This window comes from Nilaparvata lugens, chromosome 10, assembly GCF_014356525.2.
Source record: "Nilaparvata lugens isolate BPH chromosome 10, ASM1435652v1, whole genome shotgun sequence".
Taxonomy (NCBI): Eukaryota; Metazoa; Arthropoda; class Insecta; order Hemiptera; family Delphacidae; genus Nilaparvata; species Nilaparvata lugens.
In genome coordinates, this window is record NC_052513.1 from 28,916,575 (window position 1) to 28,936,646 (window position 20,072).

At 32.4% G+C, this 20,072-nt stretch overlaps 3 protein-coding genes across 3 annotated transcripts; all 3 read right to left on the minus strand.

The window, feature by feature from the left end:
* Positions 1-1,497: 1,497 nt before the first annotated feature.
* LOC120353430 (odorant receptor 43a-like) lies at positions 1,498-5,121 on the minus strand. Its single transcript, XM_039437139.1, has 5 exons — positions 4,984-5,121; positions 4,305-4,404; positions 3,898-4,002; positions 3,288-3,443; positions 1,498-2,214 (listed from the first exon to the last, which is right to left on the minus strand). Exons 2-5 carry the CDS (start codon positions 4,341-4,343, stop codon positions 2,143-2,145), a joined length of 372 nt encoding a protein of 123 aa, XP_039293073.1. The 5' UTR covers positions 4,344-4,404; positions 4,984-5,121; the 3' UTR covers positions 1,498-2,142.
* Positions 5,122-8,801: 3,680 nt separating this feature from the next.
* LOC111064188 lies at positions 8,802-11,128 on the minus strand. Its single transcript, XM_039435990.1, has 3 exons — positions 10,560-11,128; positions 9,534-9,633; positions 8,802-8,807 (listed from the first exon to the last, which is right to left on the minus strand). The coding sequence occupies exons 1-3, from the start codon at positions 11,126-11,128 to the stop codon at positions 8,802-8,804; spliced, it is 675 nt and encodes a 224-aa protein (XP_039291924.1).
* Positions 11,129-18,727: 7,599 nt separating this feature from the next.
* Positions 18,728-19,489, minus strand: LOC120353187. Its single transcript, XM_039435991.1, has one exon. It carries the CDS (start codon positions 19,487-19,489, stop codon positions 18,773-18,775), a length of 717 nt encoding a protein of 238 aa, XP_039291925.1. The 3' UTR covers positions 18,728-18,772.
* Positions 19,490-20,072: the final 583 nt, after the last annotated feature.

Genomic DNA, 20,072 nt, shown 5'->3' on the forward strand with positions numbered 1-20,072 from the left:
CTTATATAGGAAAAATTCAAGAGGACAAAACACATCTACTACAATAAGCCTTCAGCCATCTTTTTTGAGAGAAACGCCTAAAGTTCCAAAGCTACACCTAGACACGTCATCAATTGCCAACCCCAGGAATGGAAAAATACAAGTTTACAATTTACATTTATTATTCTCAATAAAACTTTATTTTTAATCTGTTTTAAATTTATTTAACCTTCATATTGTTTATAATTATTTGCTAATTCAGAAAGAGAACTTTACTACAGTAAGTTTTTCAACATTAAACAGCTGATACAAATTTCAAGCAGATGTTAAGTCCACATTGATTACACAGATATTGACTATCGAGTTTTATCGATCTTTGAATATCAAATCGAAGATTCAATTTTTTATTGAGAAAATGTAATATCACAATATGGAAAAGATATCAAAATTCAACCTGGTATGCGGAGCAATCACTCGATCCCTTAAAGGTAGAGCCCGGAAGAACACCTTGATCAAATTTTATAGAACCATGGCGATACCCACTTTGACTTACGGAAGTGAAGCATGGGTGCTGACAAGGAAGCTTGAATCAAGAATACAGTCAGCAGAGATGCGTTTCCTTAGACAAGTCAAAAGATGCACAAGAGAGGATCGGGTTCGGAATGAAAATATAAGAAGAGAATGTGATGTCCAACCAGTGTTGAGTTTGATAAAAACATATAGAAATAAGTGGTCAGATCATGTCCTTAGAATGCCTGAAGACCGTTTCCCATTGAATGCCCTACTCCACAAGCCAATAGGCAGAAAAAGTATTGGTAGACCGAGGAAGAGATTGACGCCGGAACAGGCTTGAAAAGCCTAATCCATGACGATGATGATGATGATGATGGAAAAGAGTATTCCACTAGCTTATAATAGAATATCTCTCACTAATAGGTTACATATTATACACTTAGTACATACTGTTGGCTCATCAACACCATAATTTATTTCCTTATGAAAAAGCATGACATTATTTTAGTAAATAAATCAGGAAAAATGCACTGATAATTAAATTTTTCCTATTCAGAATTAATTATTTGAATGACTGAATTCACGTTTCAGATTTTAATCATTTGAATGGATCCTAATTTAGCCTTTTTCAGGTTTTCCTGATTCACTAATCAATTTTTATAACATTTGATAGAACAGAATCTTCATGATCATTTCACCTCCAAAACATTCTATTAATGAAATCAATCCAAATGTATTGAGATTGATTGAGCATAAAAATTATTATGAAAGAAAATCAATAAACTATATGACAATATTGTTCATTTATATAATTATATTAAAGCGAAATGGCACTGATTCATTCACTCATTCACACACTCACTTACTGATACACAATCAACAAAACTGAAAATCTACTGGACCAAATGCGTTCAAATTTGGCAGGTTTGTTCAGTTGGTCTTCTGAAGGTGCTCTATATAAGAATGGATTTGAACAAGTTTTCAAAGATACGCCCAAAATCTGCCTTTTACCATCGTTTTCGTGCGTTTTTCTCAGCTTTTTCAAAAACTGATTGACAGAAAATGTTCGAATTTAGTAGATCTATAAAGAATCAACTGGGGTGCAAAAATGTTTTAGTGAGAGGGGAACTTGGATGGGGAAAGTTTGAAACTTGGAAGGGCGAATATAAAAAATGTTCTGTAGTTATGTAAATTATTTGTTTCAAAGTACTAATACAATAATTTTGTGATCTCAACTTCTCTACTTCGAAAATTATATATTCAAAATAGACAGACTATTTTAACTCTTATCCTACTTGGTTGATAATAAAATTTTCGAGGACTAATGGATAGGAAACGTTTTTATTCGTACAGAAATGTGCAAATATTCAGCTAGGATCTAATTTTGTTTTGTAAAGAGTATTTCAAAAGTTCGCCAGCAATACGACCAAAATCGGCTTTTTCCGGCATTATACTGCGTTGTCTTATTCAATACTGGTGACTGAATCGAGCCTGGAAGTCTATATTTGAATAATTGACGGGAGGAAAAATGCAGGCGTGTGAATCGAGTCTTCTGTTCTTAATTCCGAATTATTCAGCCGGGGATTCTGGGTAGACGAATAAGGCGAGCGAAGTGAGCCTGCCATATCAAATTTGTTTATTCAACAATTATTATGTTCCATCTGTAGCAATAAGATCTGTTGTTGCAAATATATTGAATATTGAATAGGTGGTTTGCATGATCTGCAACAACAAAAATATTGATTATTTTTATTTGATTACACATTGCTCGCTATTTATATATTTCCATTAAATACTGTAGCAAAACGCCTCATCCAACTTTAGTCGCGACGTGACATGACGTGATAGATGAATTAATAGCATATGATCATAATTATTATAATGTTCAAACTTACTACATTTGTCTAAATGTGAACATTATAATATGATCATATGCTATTAATTTATCTAACAGACTCAAAGTCACGTCGTGTCACGACTCAATGACTGCACAACAGTCCTGTCATTCTTAACTTTCTACTATGTACTATAATTTTAAAATGATTGATTTTATGTATTGAGAACATCCATAGCATCCTCCTACCAGAACATCCATCCTCCCAGCTTTTGAGATAGCCTCTCTATCCTGGCGATAACAATAACAAATTTAATTAGTTAATATCAACAAGTATACTGAAAACAATATTATAGTCACAGCACTATTCAAATAACTATTGTTTGTCAAGGCAGTAAAATGCATTATTTTCTTTCACATGCAATGCATGCAATATTATAATTATACTGTATTGCTATCATGCGTGACCATTCTGAAAAGGTGCTATAGAAATAGAAATTCATCTCAGGAAAATACATTACAATACAACGGAGTACAATAAAAAACTAGGAAATTTATTAGTGTACTTGATACTTTCATGACATCCCAAACTTGGCCAGCCTTGTCTGGGAAATACGCATACTTCCAGCATTCCATGGCCAGCGCACACAGCAACAGAAAGACGTATTCAGTTTCCAGGCAGATGTTGGAAAAATCCCTCCTAGGTTATGGAATGCAGTAGCGCACATAGACGTCTGTCGGTATGCTTATCTAGACGTTTCTGTGGGTGCTGGTTCCACTGCAACGCAGACTTAACTCCTCTGTAATATTTGCTTACCGACTTGACAATTCCGTTGGATAGTAGACTGCATGCAGACGTGACTTTTTCTCCGTCTGTCTGCATACGTATGTCTATTAGTGTTACGTTGGCCTTGATATTTACTATTTTTACTTTTCATAGGAAACTTCCTCTTTCACGCACCTGCACAAACAACTGTAAATTGATCTGAAAAAGCCAACTCCCTTTCAGCACTATTTCATTTTTAGAGCAAAGTTGAAATATTATCAACGTTTTCTTCTGTTTCTCAGACAATTTGTACCATGTGCAATTGTAGAGAGCGTTTGAAATCCTGCTGCTCTGAAATTATAAAAAAATATATAGCTGTTTTAATCCTCCAAAAAGCCTACGTTTTATTTATGATGAATGAAAAAAGATGGCTGTTATCATTCTCCATGTACATTTCATTTATGATGGATGAGCTCACTCGTTTTTCACGGAGATAGCTTTTAATTATTATTAAATGAAAATCCAAACTTGAAGATAACTTATACCGAGTTCAGCAAATAAGATAGGCTTATAACTTATACCGAGTTCAGCAAATAAGATCTAGATATAGAACCTTGTCAGAGTGACTTCAATTTTGTCATATTTAAGATGTATATGAATTATACCTCTACTGCATACATAATGTAGGTACCTATTTTTAAGTATCCACCACTTATCTTGATATCATTGTTTATTCAAATAATGATTGTATCTAGTGTTTCCATCTATTTTTTCAATTGAAAATCTCAGAATACAATATACTTACGGCGTCAGAAAGAGAGGTACCCATAAAACAGTAGCCAAATACTATTGTAAGTTCCAACATGAAAAGAAATATGAATTTCAGCATTTCGAAAGATAATACTTTTGTCTGAAATCAGAAAATTATTGTTTGATATTTAGTCATGTAGGTAACTCTTCAATAACTGATTATTCATTTATATTTTCAATAATTGTTGTTCGAGCAGTAGGCGATAAGTAATTCAATATTAATAATTGTAAAATATCAATAACTCAAAGATCAATCATGATGTTATTGAATAGTCATATACTACTGAAATTTAATATCATATCTACAGACAGTCCAATAGTGCAGTGACATACTCAAAATAACTTAAGCCGAATTAAAATTTTTCGATAACACTCTCAGTTCATTGAATAATGAAAACTTACCCTAGTAAGTACAAGTGATATAGTTGCCAGAACAATCATGCTCAATCCGATAAGGATACCATAAATTGTTGATGTTATTTCTTCATAAAGGCTGAAAAGCCTGTAGAATGTAATACGTATTACACATTATTAATGTATTTTGAACACAGAAATAGGCCAACTATTTAATAAAAATCTATTTACTGAGAAAACAATATCTCTCGCCTTTAGTTGGTTATAATAGGCATACAGTGATTGTATAATAATTTTGCAGAATGAATGAATGAAGTTGATATATTTTCAAATTGAAAAAAAATCATAAAATGGTTAATATGTGAATCAATAGATATAGAAACGAATTATGCATATTCAATAAAGCATAATAGTGTAATGTAACTTGATGTGTAGTAAAGCTCTATTCATCTTGAATCCAAAAATTAATATCATATCATTATTCCAAGTATTTTTTTCATTGAATTTGGATCAATTTTTTCAAAAAATTGAATCCTTATAAGTCTCATGCAACCATTCAGATTAACAAAAATATGGACTATCACCTCTTCAAAGATCGTTGATCAAAGATGTTTAATAACAATTAGAAATGATAACTGTAATTGAAAACAATAACAGTTGAGTTGATTCTATTTCTGCATTATGTACCTATGTGCAAATTCAATGTCGACAGCAATGACTTGAATACCTTGATATAGCGATATGATGGAGTAGGTTCTCTCTCAAGCATTCTTTGACGCACCTCTCATACAATAATGGATTATTTTCCGATTGATGTTCAATTCTTCCCTTATAAATTTCATCCGCTCTCGATTCCAAGTTCAAAATTGATTTCTCCAAAAGCATGTACTGTAAGTTCACTTCAAAAACAAAATAAACCACAAATGGAACTGCAGCCCCAACGTACATTACTATTATGCAAATTTCGCAAAAAATTAATGTATAGGCAACAGTGAAGCCCAATATGCTTTCTGTGTTGAAAGGAAACCACAAGGGCACTGGTAGATTGTAATTGATTTCTTTGATCCGTTTACTTTCTTCTGAGCCGAACATGTTGATCAGTAAAGGAGCTACAATTGCCAGAATCATACCTGCACCCAGTAAGGCCAGGTGGAAAAGTTTCTGAAACATCATTGCATAATATCTCATCTCAGTTCTCAGTTTCTCGTTTTGATCTTCTTCATAAACATTTTTGTACACGAAAACATCCTCATCGATCATCTTTAGTATTTCGTGCAAAGCGGGCATTTTTAATAAGTAATGGTTAGCAATGAGTACCCAAAGAGCTAATAGAATGCTATAACCGTGAGCTATCTCAACAAATGCTAACAAATCATTTCGTGCATAATACAAACTCATAGCTCCTGTTAGAAGGAAGTAAGTCGCAATTATAAAGCAGAAAGTGGCCATTATCAGATTATAAGTGAGCCAAGGATTTTTGGGATAGATGATAAGGCTTGAAGCCATCAAGTATTTCATTTTAGTCTTTTTTAGGCCTCGCATTATGCTCTCCCAGTCCTCCTCTTGCCAAAACCTAAAATTAAAAAAAAAACTTTATAAAACTTTCTGTTGAATCTCCACAAGCTATTTCAAGCTCTACACAATAAATAACACTTACATGTTCACCGAATTCAATACTATTCTTTTACCAAAAATAATGTTCACCGAATTCAATATTAGGCTACTGATGTTTTCAGAAGTTCACATTGCTTTCAGAATTTGGACAGGCTTCCGGTATCAAATATGTTGTCAGAGTATAATATAATAGAAATTCATTTTCCTGGTCTATTTCCCTCTGGATTGATGTGATAGAATCCTTTGGGTAATGCAATTTTCCATTCTCCTCAGATCAAGTACTATTGAATTTTTTATCAAGCTTTCCTTCATCGTTTATCCATTTGTTCAACTCAATACTAGTTAATAAGGCCCTTGAGATTCCTCTTTCATTATATATTCCACAATTTCAGCTCTATTCAAACAACAACCTGCACATTATTCTGTAGACAACCAACATGAGTACACAATAAAAATGCATAGGGTTTAATTTGAAAATTTGAACACTCGTACATGATTCAATATCTGCTCAATATCTAATCAATGCATGGTCTTTTAAGAGCTTCTTATCTTGGAATATGCTAAGGTCAAGTTGCAAGCTTAATGAGAATTATGATGTCAGAATTTTTTCGCTTCCACTCTTCTTTATGTAGAAATTTTCCCAGATTCCAAGGTCACTGGAATATTATTTATTCCCCTGTAATGTTATTTTTAAAAAACACATCCTTTATAATAAATTGAAGATTTTGAATCTAGCACTGAAACATCGATATAAAATAATCGATGTTGAAAGTCGATTATAAAAGTTGAACTTTATTTGTTGACCAAATTTAAATTTTCTACCTTTGATTTTTATTTTTAGAAAACTTATTTCACTATGAATGAAAAGGTAAATGAAAAACATAAAATTAAATTGAGAATTAACTTCCATTAAAATAAATAAGCAGAAAAACATACATAGGAACAGATCATACTAAATAAATATATTAAAGAGACAACGGAAGTTTGTGGTTAGGTGAAGGGAGTTTTGTGCTTTGGGCTTGTCTTTCTTTGGTGGCTTGTATAGGAATAGGAGGCTTCTTGAGGCTTTGTAGAAAAATCATTTTAAAATGTTTTGTAGAAGTACAAATTGCGAATCAAGCTCAAATTGGGTGACATATTTCTTCATTTTATTATATTGTATTCATTTGTAAGAAGTAAAATTTTTTCACCTCATTGAAGTGCTGTTGAAAACCAGCATTATACGAGCATGCTTTCAGGCATTTGTGATTTCATAGAATATGTAATTTAATTGTAGATTTTTATGATTTCATAATAAATAACGTCCTATTTTAACTTGTTTCTCACTCAAAATTCATCAACTTTAACCCCTGTTATTGTACAGATGTTCTTAAACATTACCGTTGAGTTTATAGTGTTAGTTGCTATCTTGATTTTGAGGGTAGCCTACTAGCCGACAAAATAGTTCATAAAACGCAGCGTTGCACCCCTTATTATTTATATGTAACTTTCCAGTATATTGTATTCCATGGTGGAACATTTTCAACCGAAGAGCTACTTGAATGAGAAATATGTAACTAAAAATGAAAAACCCTACTCCATGAATAAAAATCAAGTATCTCTATTTTTTCACAATTCTATTTCTTCACAATTCACAAATCGTTAATTTCCCTCTCACAATAACCATTCTTATCGTTAAAGTTGGCTACATGGAAAAAATGATCAATCCATAATATTTTCTCTTCCTTAATAATGATAATTTACATTTGTCCTCGTATTGTAACATTATCTCAACCTGAGGATATTTTCAACATTATCTCTAGTTGATCGAATTCTATGATTTTATTGTTGTAAAAAACTGCTTCATTGGAATCAATTGCTGCTTGAAATCTGGCATGGAACATGAGAAATCCGTGATCTGCTTCGGCAGATGAATCAAATTACTTGAAATTATTAGAGAACATCGAAAACAAGACTATATTATCCATTTACAATAAATACGTATAATGAATAATATTCTCAAAAATTCATTATTTTTTAATCAAAAATCCTCTTTAGATATGAACTATATGGTCTTTGAAAGCTCAAATACAGTTAATTTGTACAGATATTCAGACTCCATGAATTTTCTTTTCTGTTATTATGTTGTTTTGTTGTGCACTCTAGTCTCCTTTTAAATGATTGAGTTTGATTAGCGCTCCGTCGATGAAAAGATATTGAATATTGAGTAAGTTGTGCGCACAATCTGTAACAACAATGAATCATTTTTAAGATATTTTTAAAAAAATGTTCAAAGTCAATTTTTCTATCCTAATTGTTCCATTGAAAAATTCAACAATAATACATCTACTTTGAATTAAAACTGATAAAATGGACAATATCTACAAAATCACCTTAATAATAGCAAATAATGAATAATTATTCGTCTGATTTTAAGCTTATTCTAAACTATTGAATATTGACATTTATTAGTGATATAACGTGTGATAGCACTGTGTTTTGATGTGATTTTCTACCAATCTAAAAATCATTCACAAATTGTGAATTGTCACTTGAGACTTGACTGCTTTCAGTTCGATCAGGACTTTATGAATCAAATCCACAATAGTTGATTACAACACAGGTCTCATAAATACATCGACCCAGGCAAATATTGATATCCAAAAATAGCGTTTTAGCCCGCATTTATAGAAAAATACTTCAAATTTCATTCACCTGTACAAATAATTGTAAATTTATTTCGAAAAGCCCGTTTCCTTTCAGCACTATTTTCTTTTTTGTGCAAATTTGATTCGTGGAAGGAATTTGGGGGCTATTCTTCCCCCAATTATGAATAATCGTGTATCATTGCTGAATCTTATTGTAATGAAATAGTAAATATAAAAATAAATAGATAAATGTTTATCCATTTAGTATGTAAAAATATAAAAAGATTTGGATTATTTGATAATTTCACATCTTTTCACAACACAGAAACATTGAAAAAATCGCTTTTATTCATATAACCCTAGTCCTATCTCAAGTAAAAACTATGGCTCGAAAATATTTATGGTTTATATGAATTTTCATATTTCATAAGTTTTCTTTGTATAGTAGTTCTTCTACAAGTCTACTCATTTATCGCGTAAAACAATATAAGGTATAACGTCTCCATGATAATCATCAATAAGTGAATAATCCAATTGTATAGGGTTTGTTTTAAAGCTTTTTGCAATTGTTTCAGATTTCAATATTTCAATGCTTTGATCTGATTTTGGATTTCGGTTTTGTAGACAATGCAGCAAATATTCTACTAAGCAGCTGCTTTAAAGATGGAAAATTTATACAACTCAACAAATCATAGCTTTCTATTATAAAATATACTACCTGGCTAATTAAAAAATATAAATATTATGTTGGATAGAAATTATTCTATTTGTATATGATATGAGGGCGAGACAGCCAAAGAATTCTCGCTCCACCGTTTTTCAAAATAACCCGAAAATAAGCCTGAAGGCCTACTTGTGCGCTGGTAATACGATTGATATTGATTCTAAACTATTTATAATAGAATGAGAACGATGTTTTTCAGATTGAAAACTGTTAAAGAATCTGATGATAATAGGTTTAAAGGAATCAGTTGAGAGTTTATAGGTAGGCCTACCGTACGTAGCTTGAAGAAACGCATTGTATTTTATATCTTACCCGAGTAAGTACAAGTGATATGGTTGCCAGAACAATCATGCTCAATCCGATAATTACACCATAAATCGTTGATGTTAAATCTTGATAGAGTTTGAAGAGCCTGTGGAATATCATTACTTATAAATGACACGCATTTTCTTATATATTTTTTTATGATTTTTTTAAATATTAATGCTAATAAGCAATTAAGAAAGTTTATCTCTCTCATGTGTTAGTATGATTAAATAATGATTATAATCAATCACAGATAATGAATTCAATGAAATAATGACCATAACAAATAATAAAATTTATTGTCGGCTTATTTTTCCGTGGCAAAGTGCTATTTGTAGGAGCAATTTTGTGAATTCTATAAATGTATCCTATTCGCATCTACGAATGATTAAATGAAGTAGATTCAAATTCAAATTTATTTGCCATCAAATTACAATCAAGTAGACAAATTGCAGTGAAATATAAATGAATGCATTAACATATTAATTCTTATTCATGTCTTATCTCAATATAACTGTAGTTATATCTCTTTTTTCATTTTAAATTAAGGTTGAAATCAGTTTTGGGCGAATGCCTGTTGTTTACACCTGAATTGTATCTATTGTCTATGAATAAATAAATAATAAAGTAAAAATGTACAACACTTGGCAAAATGTCAAATGTAGATAGAAGTATGGTCTATTCATTTGGCTCGACTGACATAAGTTAAAACTTGTGCTCTAGCCGATAGTAGTTAATAAATAGCTATAAATAGAAGAATATTCACTATAAATAAGAATAAGAATATTAATGAAATAAAAAAATGAATCATGATAGCTAGAATTTCGGGATACCTATGTCGTAGGTAGTTGATATAAATGGATAGTTCAAATTATTAAATTCTCAATAAGGCCTTATTGTGCAGCTATATTCATCATATGGCACATAAAATAAGGCTGCACCAATATTGTGCTGCTGAAATTAACTGTATAAAGCTAAAATAACTGTTGGAAGAAGCTAGAATGAATCAATTTTCTTCTCTGATTTTAATACCTTGAAATAGCGATGTGATGAAGTATATTCTCTCTCAGACATTCTCGTACGCACCTCTCGTATAATGCATCATTTTTCAAAACTATCTCCGAATGCAGATCAACGATTTTCTTGTAGCTTTCATTCGCTCTGGATTCCAAGTTCAGAATTGATTTTTCCAAAAGCATGTACTGTAAATTCACTTCGAAGACAAGATATACGAGAAACGGTACTGCAGCACCAATGTACATTATTACTATGAAAACCTCGCAAAACAAGAATGTGTAGGCAACAGTGAAACCCATCAAGTTGTCCGTGTTGAACGGAAACCACATGGGGATCGGCAGGTCGTAGTTGATTTCTTTGATCCGTTTTCGCTCCTCAGAGCCAAAAATGTTGATCAAGATTGGAGCCACAATCGCTAGAAGTACACCTGTGCCAAGTATTGCGAAGTGGAAAAGTTTCTGAAACATCATCTCGTAATATTTCATTGTAGTTTTCAGCTTCTCCTCTTGTTCTTGTTCGTGAACAGTTTTATACACGAAGACATCTTCATCGATGGCTTGAAGAAGTTTGTGCAGAGTAGGCATTGTGAATAAGTAATGGTTAGCAATGAGCACCCAAATTGCCAACACAATACTGTAGCCGTGTGCTATCTCGACGAACGCTAATAGATCGTTTCGTGCATAATATAAACTCATAACTCCTGTTAAGAGAAAGTAAGTTGCTGTTATAAAGCAGAAAACCACCATAGACATGTTGTAAGTGAGCCATGGTTTTTTGGGGTAGATGAGGAGGTTCGAAGCTATCATAAACTTGATTTGTGACTTTTCAAGTCCTCGCATTATGCTTTCCCAGTATTCCTCTGTGTTCTCCCACAACCTAAAATTATACAGAGTATTTGGAAAAAGTTTTTAGAATTTAGATCACAAATGGTTTTCTTTCTGCTTCTATATAAATTCGCCCTGTGGCTGAAGAATTATTTTTGTCAAATTTATTTCTCCATAACTTTTACAATAATATTTTGTATAATACAGGCCTAATATCATATTAAGAAGATATAATCCGTAGTTTATAATAGCGGCATGATTATGTTAAGGTCCAAGCTTCTTTTTTCTTGTTATTGTAGAAATAATAATAATGAATAATAGAAATAATGGTATTTTTTATAATTCACCTTTTGCTTTAAAACTTATAAAACCATTGTTCATTTTTAATGGTTTTACAATATAAAAAGTTTATTGTTTTTCAAAAATAAGTAGAATGTGACTTCTAGAAAAAGGGTATACTAATTCCATTTTATTTCCAATGTACGAATACATTGCCATTATCAACATTACGAGATCAATAATATCCTAAATGAATTAATTTAGATTATCTAATTTCTTGTATGATCACAAAATAATTCTCAATAAAACACCAGCCTTCTCGAACAGGCTAGGATACATTAATGTGCTTTCTAATTTATAAATAAAATTATGTTATATCATTCACAAGGTTTGAATTTTCATGTACTTCACCAATTTCACAACAAATGTGTGAATTAAGTTATCATTTACATAACCTCTAGACTGTGTATTCCAAATTTAGGTTTAGAACAGTTTTGGGCGAATGTCTGTTGCTTTTACCTTAATTGTATTTATTTGTATATGAATGAATAAAAATTTCAATAACCCGTACAACTCACATTCTTAACTTGATGCAGGAGCACTTATTTTCAACAATTTTCAGGAAAACTCACATCCACGTAGCACTCCGCTTTCACTAAAGTATGTTACAATGAAACTTCTTTTATAATACAATAGAAGTATTGTTCAAGAGTACAAACTACCCAGTTTTTTGGCAATAGTCTTGGATTGCATGTCGATACTATGATGAATATTTATTTGCCCCCGAGCGATTTGAACTTTGAGTTCCCTGAGAACTTTATCAATAGTAGACGGCACTTTTAGTGACAAACTCCGATAAGATGACTGATTTATTTTATTAAGCAACCAAATTGAGGGCAATCTTATTTTTGGAAGGTTTTTTTTTTACCAGGAACTCATCTATATTTCATATCCCTCTCCCTAACACCCATCAACCCATACACAAGTTCTGAGAGAGAATCATCCTCAGAAACCTCTTATTGAAATTGTGAGCTGAACATTCATGCAATTCATAATTATTAGTTCAGTCAATATAGACATAAAAAAGGGGTGTGCTTGCAATTTATATTGTAGTTCTGATTTTCCAATATATTATTTGGGTACATAAGAGAAGTCCAGAACCAATTTCTTCATGCAAAATTTCCTTGTGCTAGATACAGAGTGGCCCAAAAACCTCGTATTTTCAGCTCATTTTCCAGTTTTCAGCTATTTCTGCCAAATATCGTAATCGGACGGAAAAATTTGCTCTTGCCTTTTTTCTAGAATATGAAATTCTAAATAAAATGAGATCATTCGGAACTCCCTATCTCCAATGAGTACTGAGTTATGATTTTTCAAAAATGAGTGAAATTTGAAAAAAAACAATTTTGATGAATTTTAGTTTTTGATCAACAATATCTTCCGATTGTTACCATTTAAATGTATAATTCAAAATCCCTCTGGGCGTATTTTTGTGCTCTACAATCTGAGATCAGGTAGAACGCTCTATCTCATATAGATTCCCAGGTACACCTGACAACAATGCTCCTTGTATTGTGAAAAACACCTTATTTTCAGCTTCAACCAAAATCACCAACTACATAGTCTTTACATTGATATTTTGCACAATGACATAAGTTCATAAGATTATGTTCTATGAGAATCACCCGTTAGATGCACTTCATTTCAGTATTTCCTAGTGGAGAGGCGCGGTTAAGACACCTCAAGGATAAAAATTTCAAACACTTATAACTTCCGACAAAATGCTCAGATTTCATCGTACTACACTTCATTCTTCTCGGCTCGTCAAGGCGGTCCAAAATCAAGCATCATGAGTCAAATTTGGTCAAAAAGTGGAAAATTTACAATACAAGGAGCATTGTTGTCAGGTGTACCTGGAAATCTATATAAGATAGAGCTCTCTACCTGATCTCAGATTGTAGAGCACAAAAATACGCCCAGAGGGATTTTGAATTATACATCTAAATGGTAACAATCGGAAGATATTGTTGATCAAAATCTAAAATTCATCAAAATTGTTTTTTTCTTCAAATTTCACTCATTTTTTGAAAAATCATAACTCAGTACTCATTGGAGATAGAGAGTTCCGAATGATCTCATTTTATTTAGAATTTCATATTCTAGAAAAAAGGCAAGAGCAAATTTTTCCGTCCGATTACGATATTTGGCAGAAATAGCTGAAAACTGGAAAATGAGCTGAAAATACGAGGTTTTTGGGCCACTCTGTATCTAGCACAAGGAAATTTTGCATGAAGAAATTGGTTCTGGACTTCTCTTATGTACCCAAATAATATATTAAAAAATCAGAACTACAATATAAATTGCATGCACTAATGTATATAGTGACTGGACTAAATCAGTAGATAAGTTTGCTAAGTCTTATGAGGGCATCATTATGAATATATTATTGAATTATATAACGTGTTAATTATAAAAGAGATATATTATCGAAATTATAGAAATCGAGTTCTGAACATGATATTTATTAACCAACAAATTTGAAATTATTATCGGTTTTGTTCTACTTGAGAAATGTTGAAAGATTATTCCACTATATCTTTTATAATAATAATATAATAATAGTTGGCCACATCACCTCTTACAGCCAACCCGTTCCACCACATGGCGCCAAGTGACTGAATGAGCATGCTTAGGCAAATTTTACGTGCAATAAAACGGCTTCAGCCTTTGTGTATTGCAACTGTCAAAGTCATATATCCAGAGTATGGAAGTGTTCTATTCAAATGTATAAAAAAGTTTTTCAATTCTGCTCACGTAGAAATTTCATTCTCTTTTTTAATAAATTGGAGGCTTCAAAAAATTTTGTTCTATTTCCCAAGGTGTTACCAATTGCAATACACCTCTCTAGTGGTGATGTATAGCTTCTTACGTAGGAATAGAACTGATGATGATTTCTCAAATTACGCGGTGCACAACATTTGCAATTCTTCCAAATCACCTATGCATATTCTAAAATGCTCCGAACTAGTGAGGTAAAAAGTGTTCTTACTGTTGTAGGGTATCAGAAGTCTCTCCCTATCCACCTAATTATGCCTTGCCTTCGCACCAATGTTGTCTACATGAGTCATGAAAGGAAACTTGTAGTCAAATGTAACTCCAAGATCCACTAAACTGTTGACATGCTGTATCTCAGCATCAGAAACTTTGTACAAGGATCTTGTGGTATTAGGTTTTCTTGAAAAGGTCATCACAAAGGTCTTATTCACATTAATGGGCATTTAGTTTCTTCTTGACCATTCACAAACGTGGTTGATGTCCTTCTGTAGAGACTAGGAGTCATTCTCTTGAAAATTTTCAGGACATCAGCATAAATTAGTGCCTCGCAGATTGTTGCCAACATCATTAATGAAGATATTGAATAGCAGAGGGTCAAGATTGGACCCCTGTGGAACCCCTGATGTTGTCACAAAAGTTTTTTATGCACTGCCATTGAATCTGACATAAAATGTCCTGTTCTCAAGATATGAGAAAATCCACTTGACAAGTAATGCATTAAATCCAATAATGGATAGTTTATTTGCTGAGCAAGATGTTCTGTGGCATCTTATCAAATGCTTTCTCTAGATCAAGATAAATTGCATCTACCTTTTCTTGGTTTTCCACACATGATCCCACATATGACAGGAAATTAGCCAGGTTTGAGATGGTGGACTTTCCTGACATGAATTCATGGTGTTTGTAATCTATTCTACTCTTCACATCATTAAAGATGTGTTTATGGACAATCCTCTCTATAATCTTGGGAAATAGGTTTAAAATTGATATTGGTCGAAAATCCTTCATATCATTGATCTCGATTTTTTAGGGACTGGAACAACTACTGAGTGCTTCCACACATCTGGGAAAATTCCCAGTGATAGACTTTTTCTAATAATGTTTGTGAGGATGGGAGAGATAAGGATCCCCTTCACAATGAACACAGGAGGTGAAATAAATTCCAAACTGCTCGCTGATCTCATGGTGGTTTGAAGTGATTGTCCCATTCATTGATATGGAGGTAGGACAGCTATTTGATTCAGTTCTGTTCTGCCTGACATATTTCCAGAACTTTTTTGACGAAATTATTAAATTTAATGATGAAATGAATAATAACAATTCACTAAATATATATCATCTATTATAAATATATGATGGCATTCTCTGTTCAAATAAGATGGATTTCAAATAGGTTACCTATGACATTTGATGGCTAATGTGACTGTGAGACATCAATGTAATATTAGAATAGGAATTGTTATTTCAAGAGCTCATGGATGATTATATAGATAGATATTGAATTTATAAAACAAATTTTGTTGTGTTTTGCGTTGAGACATCTCTTCTCTTTTCACATTATCCCTTGAATGTAATGATTTCTTAACAATATCATTCTCAGTAGAATAGAAGCGCAGGGTACATTAAGAAGTATACTGTACATTATTTTTATTGTTCTACACAGCTTGCTCTACTAGGTTTCAGTAGATTTGACATACTGGACTTCCCTACATCACAGATGTATTTCTATAACCAAGACTTTCTAATAATTATTGTGATCCTGCATTGAGTTGGAAAGCAAGTATGGATGAAATCGTCAGGCTTTTATGCAGATTATTCAAGAGCAATGGGAGTGGTACCGTATCAATCAAGATCGGTGAGTTCTATTTCCTCAAAATTCTATTATGAAACAAAGCAGCAAGTAGTCACTTTTAACTCTTCATGAGTTTTCAATAGATAAGTGCTTTATTGTTAAGTGTTCTGAAAGTATTCCCCTGATAATATAAAGAAATTGGAAGTCAAAATTAACACATAAAGAATGATTTTTGAAGTATAAGCTACTATATTGATGCAAGCATATTATAATGTGTTGAAGATTTAACGATAGGGCTACTATTGTAGTACTTCCAGCATTATAATGAGAGAAAAATAATGTACTTATAAAATTTTCAGGTTGACATGATCTTTTAATTCTGTTGATAATTATTCATTGTAACTTCATTATTATTTTAGATCTCTCAGCTTTTCTATGATTTTTCAGTCTCTCCAATATCTATTTGGTGTCCATTTTTGTAAATATGTTGAATATTGAGTAGGTCGTCTGAACAATCTGGAAATAATATAATATGCTTGATGAGAAATCTGTGATTATATCAGCGGTTTTAATAACAAAATTTGATGGAAAACAAATAATAAATTGTTTGAAGTATAATAGAATAGATTCTTATTTTTAATCGAATTATCAATTTACCTGAACAAATAACTGCAAATCTATCACAAAAATACCATTTCCTTTCAACACAATTCCAACTCCTGAATTTATTTGGAATATCCTCAGAGTTCTTTTCAGATTTTCGCTTAAATTGATCCAGCAACCATTATATAAGGCATCTGGGATTTCTTTACTCTGGAAACGAGATATAATTTATTATAAGACTTGAAAATGTTTTGTGCTGCACTGTATGATATCGTTTGAATGAATAAAATAAGTTACTTTACAACAAAAACCCAAAAACAGTGCAATATTGCAATATTGTAAATTTTGGAAAAACAATCCAAAATGAATTGTTTTTGAAAAAACAGATATGAACTTCATCATATTACGCATATTTGTCTCATTCGTGAATAGAGAAATTTCTCCATTCAAATCATTGTTTTTCTCAATCTGAATATGAAATTCCACGGATTGAAGTTCCAGACTACTTATTCACATTGGTGCTTTGTCATTCAATGACAGTTCTGTATTTCAGGCACCATAGAGGTCTCTAAATCATCGGAATCGATGAAATCAATCAATTCTGCGATTGAGGGAATTAATAAATTCAGTGAATCTTTTACTTACAACATCAGTAAGAAAGGTTCCCATCAAGCAATAACCAAAAATTATTATGAGTTCCACAACAAAAAACATTGCAAATTTGATAGTTTCAAACGAGATTGACTTTGTCTGCAACAGAAATAGCACAGAAAATATCAAACATTATTTCTAAATTCTTAAAATTAATAACGTAATTCACTTCATTGTAAATTGATTGCTGTATCGTGTAGCCCATACTTTCAGTATAATGTAGTTGGTAGTAGGTTACTTCAACTTCCCTCATCCATATTATTCTACAGCCAAAATGTGTAGTACTGTACTTTATTTTTTAAATCAATATTTTTTATATTTTTTAAAAAATATTTTATAGTTTAAATAACTCACATTAAACTAAGTCAATTGTTAGTCTACACACACACACACACATCGATTTTTTGACGTACGACGGTACAAGTTGTTGCCGTCGTTATAAATTCTATTAGATTGAATATAACTTGACAAACATATATGATGTGATCATGAGTTTGTCAAGTTCCATTTAATCTGGTAGAATTTATAAGGACGACAATAGATCGTACGTCCAAAAATCGATGTGTGTGTAACTGGCTTTACAATATAAAAGAGGCTTACGAAGACAATAGTGGGTTGTTGAAATAATTTATGCTTCTAAGTAAGAAAATTCCTTTATGAAATATTGTATATATTGGAGAGAGAGAGAGTCAAGGATGAGTAGATTGATAGAAGATTTTAATTTTTTTCAAATAATAATTTTTAGTGAAAACTTTTGGTTATCTCACCTTGGTAAGCACGAGTGTCAAAGATGCTAGCATTGTCATACTCATACCTATGAGCAAACCATACACAACTGACGAAAAGTTTTGATAGAGATTATAAAATCTGTGAACATTGAACAGAAACAGTTATATTTTTCTAATGCTGTATTAGTAGGATGATTGATCAAAAGTTTCAAAAACACACCCAGGTAATATAAATTTTTGGATTCTTTAAAAATTAGATCCGGGTGCAAGCCGTGTGTTGGGTAACGGCATCTCTACTCCATTCTGCTATCGCTGTATCGATCATCGGTTTGATTCCCATCCTATGTGGCGTTCACCTGAATCATTTATCACCTCGTCACCCATGCCCAAGGTGTAAATACATAACCATCATAACATTTTTTAACAAATATTTATATAGGCTACATTTTATATAATATGTGTGTGTGTATGAGTAAGCACAACTTATTACGGTATGTTTGGAACTACAGTAATAACTCACCGTAAAATTTTAATATGATGCAATATATTCTCCTTTAGGCATTCTTGTAAACATCTCTCATACATCGGATCACCTCTCAACATATCAACCTCACATTCACCCACCTTACATCTGGATCTGTACTGTTCCAAAGCTCGTGATTCCAAACTTGTTATGGAAATTTTGAGTATTTTGTATTGAATGCTCACCTCTACTGCACCATGGAATAAAAAAGGGACTGCAGCTGATACGACGAAGAAGATTAAACTGAATTGAACTAGTAGTAATGTGTATGCAATAGTAAAACCAAGGGGGCTTTCTGTGTTGAAAGGCATCCAGCAAGGTACGGGAAGGTTGTAGTTCAGTTCTTCAATTTTCTTTCGATCTTCTCCCCCGAAAATGTTTGTCATAGTGGGTGCTACAAACGATAGAACAATGAATATCATAACCAGAGCTAGATTGAATATTAGTTGGAAAATTTTGTTGTAAAGTGTACCAGCTTTCCTAAGTTTCTCGTAATCTTGGTTACCATGTGCGGTTGTGTATTCAAATATGCCAGCGTCTACGATTTGAAGGTACTGGTGGGCAAACGGTAGTTTGAAAACGTGGTGAACTATTATGAGGATCCATAAGGATGAGGCGAAAGTGTAGGCGTGAACCAAGTCCACAAAAGCTAGCAGATCGGTTCGTGCCAGGTACATGCTGATACCGCCGACAATCAGGAAATATGTCATGATGATGAATGTGATAGTTAATAGGATGAAATTGTATGTTAGCCAGGGTTGTTCTGGAGATATGACTAGTGATGTTCCCACCAAAAATTTTACTCCGGTCTTCTCGATGCCTCTTGCTACTCTCTTCCAATCTTCTTTCGAGATGCGCCACAGTATCCTGAAATGTGTATTTTCATCACATTCAAATCATTAAACAGAATAATTTCAAGACAAATGAATAAATTCGTTTTAGTATGGACAAGTTCCATAACATATATATGTTTTGACATCTGTGTTCGAAGAGGACTATTTTCCGCAGACGCTGTCACACAACAGTCTATGCCTACAATAGTGGGCTATCCAGATGAGTAAGGCTACTTCGCTCCGGTTGTGAGGCTGCTGCAGCTGAAGTTGATTTCTTTGGAGAGTTCACAAGCTCTTCCAGGAGAACTATGAGGAGAGGTCTGCATTTCTGATTTTAGTGTTCCTTTTCTTGTTGTTTGCTCCCATTTTTACTCTTTCATGGTTTTTTCACTTTTTATCTATATCTCCTGTTAACTGGAGATCTGCTGATGGAAACAGTGTTTTTCGTGTATTTTTTGCT

Bases quoted from the DNA above. Each gene is read 5' to 3' on its own strand.
- LOC120353187 (XM_039435991.1), bottom strand. From the start codon at position 19,489: ATGACATATTTCCTGATTGTCGGCGGTATCAGCATGTACCTGGCACGA.
- LOC111064188 (XM_039435990.1), bottom strand. From the start codon at position 11,128: ATGCCTACTCTGCACAAACTTCTTCAAGCCATCGATGAAGATGTCTTC. The intron at 9,634-10,559 runs GTATTAAAATCA...GATATTCCACAG, and splicing joins CATCACATCGCTATTTCAAG to GCTCTTCAAACTCTATCAAG.
- LOC120353430 (XM_039437139.1), bottom strand. From the start codon at position 4,343: ATGATTGTTCTGGCAACTATATCACTTGTACTTACTAGG. The intron at 3,444-3,897 runs GTAAGTATATTG...TTATAATTTCAG, and splicing joins GTACCTCTCTTTCTGACGCC to AGCAGCAGGATTTCAAACGC. The intron at 2,215-3,287 runs GTGCGTGAAAGA...TTGTTGTTGCAG, and splicing joins ATTTACAGTTGTTTGTGCAG to ATCATGCAAACCACCTATTC.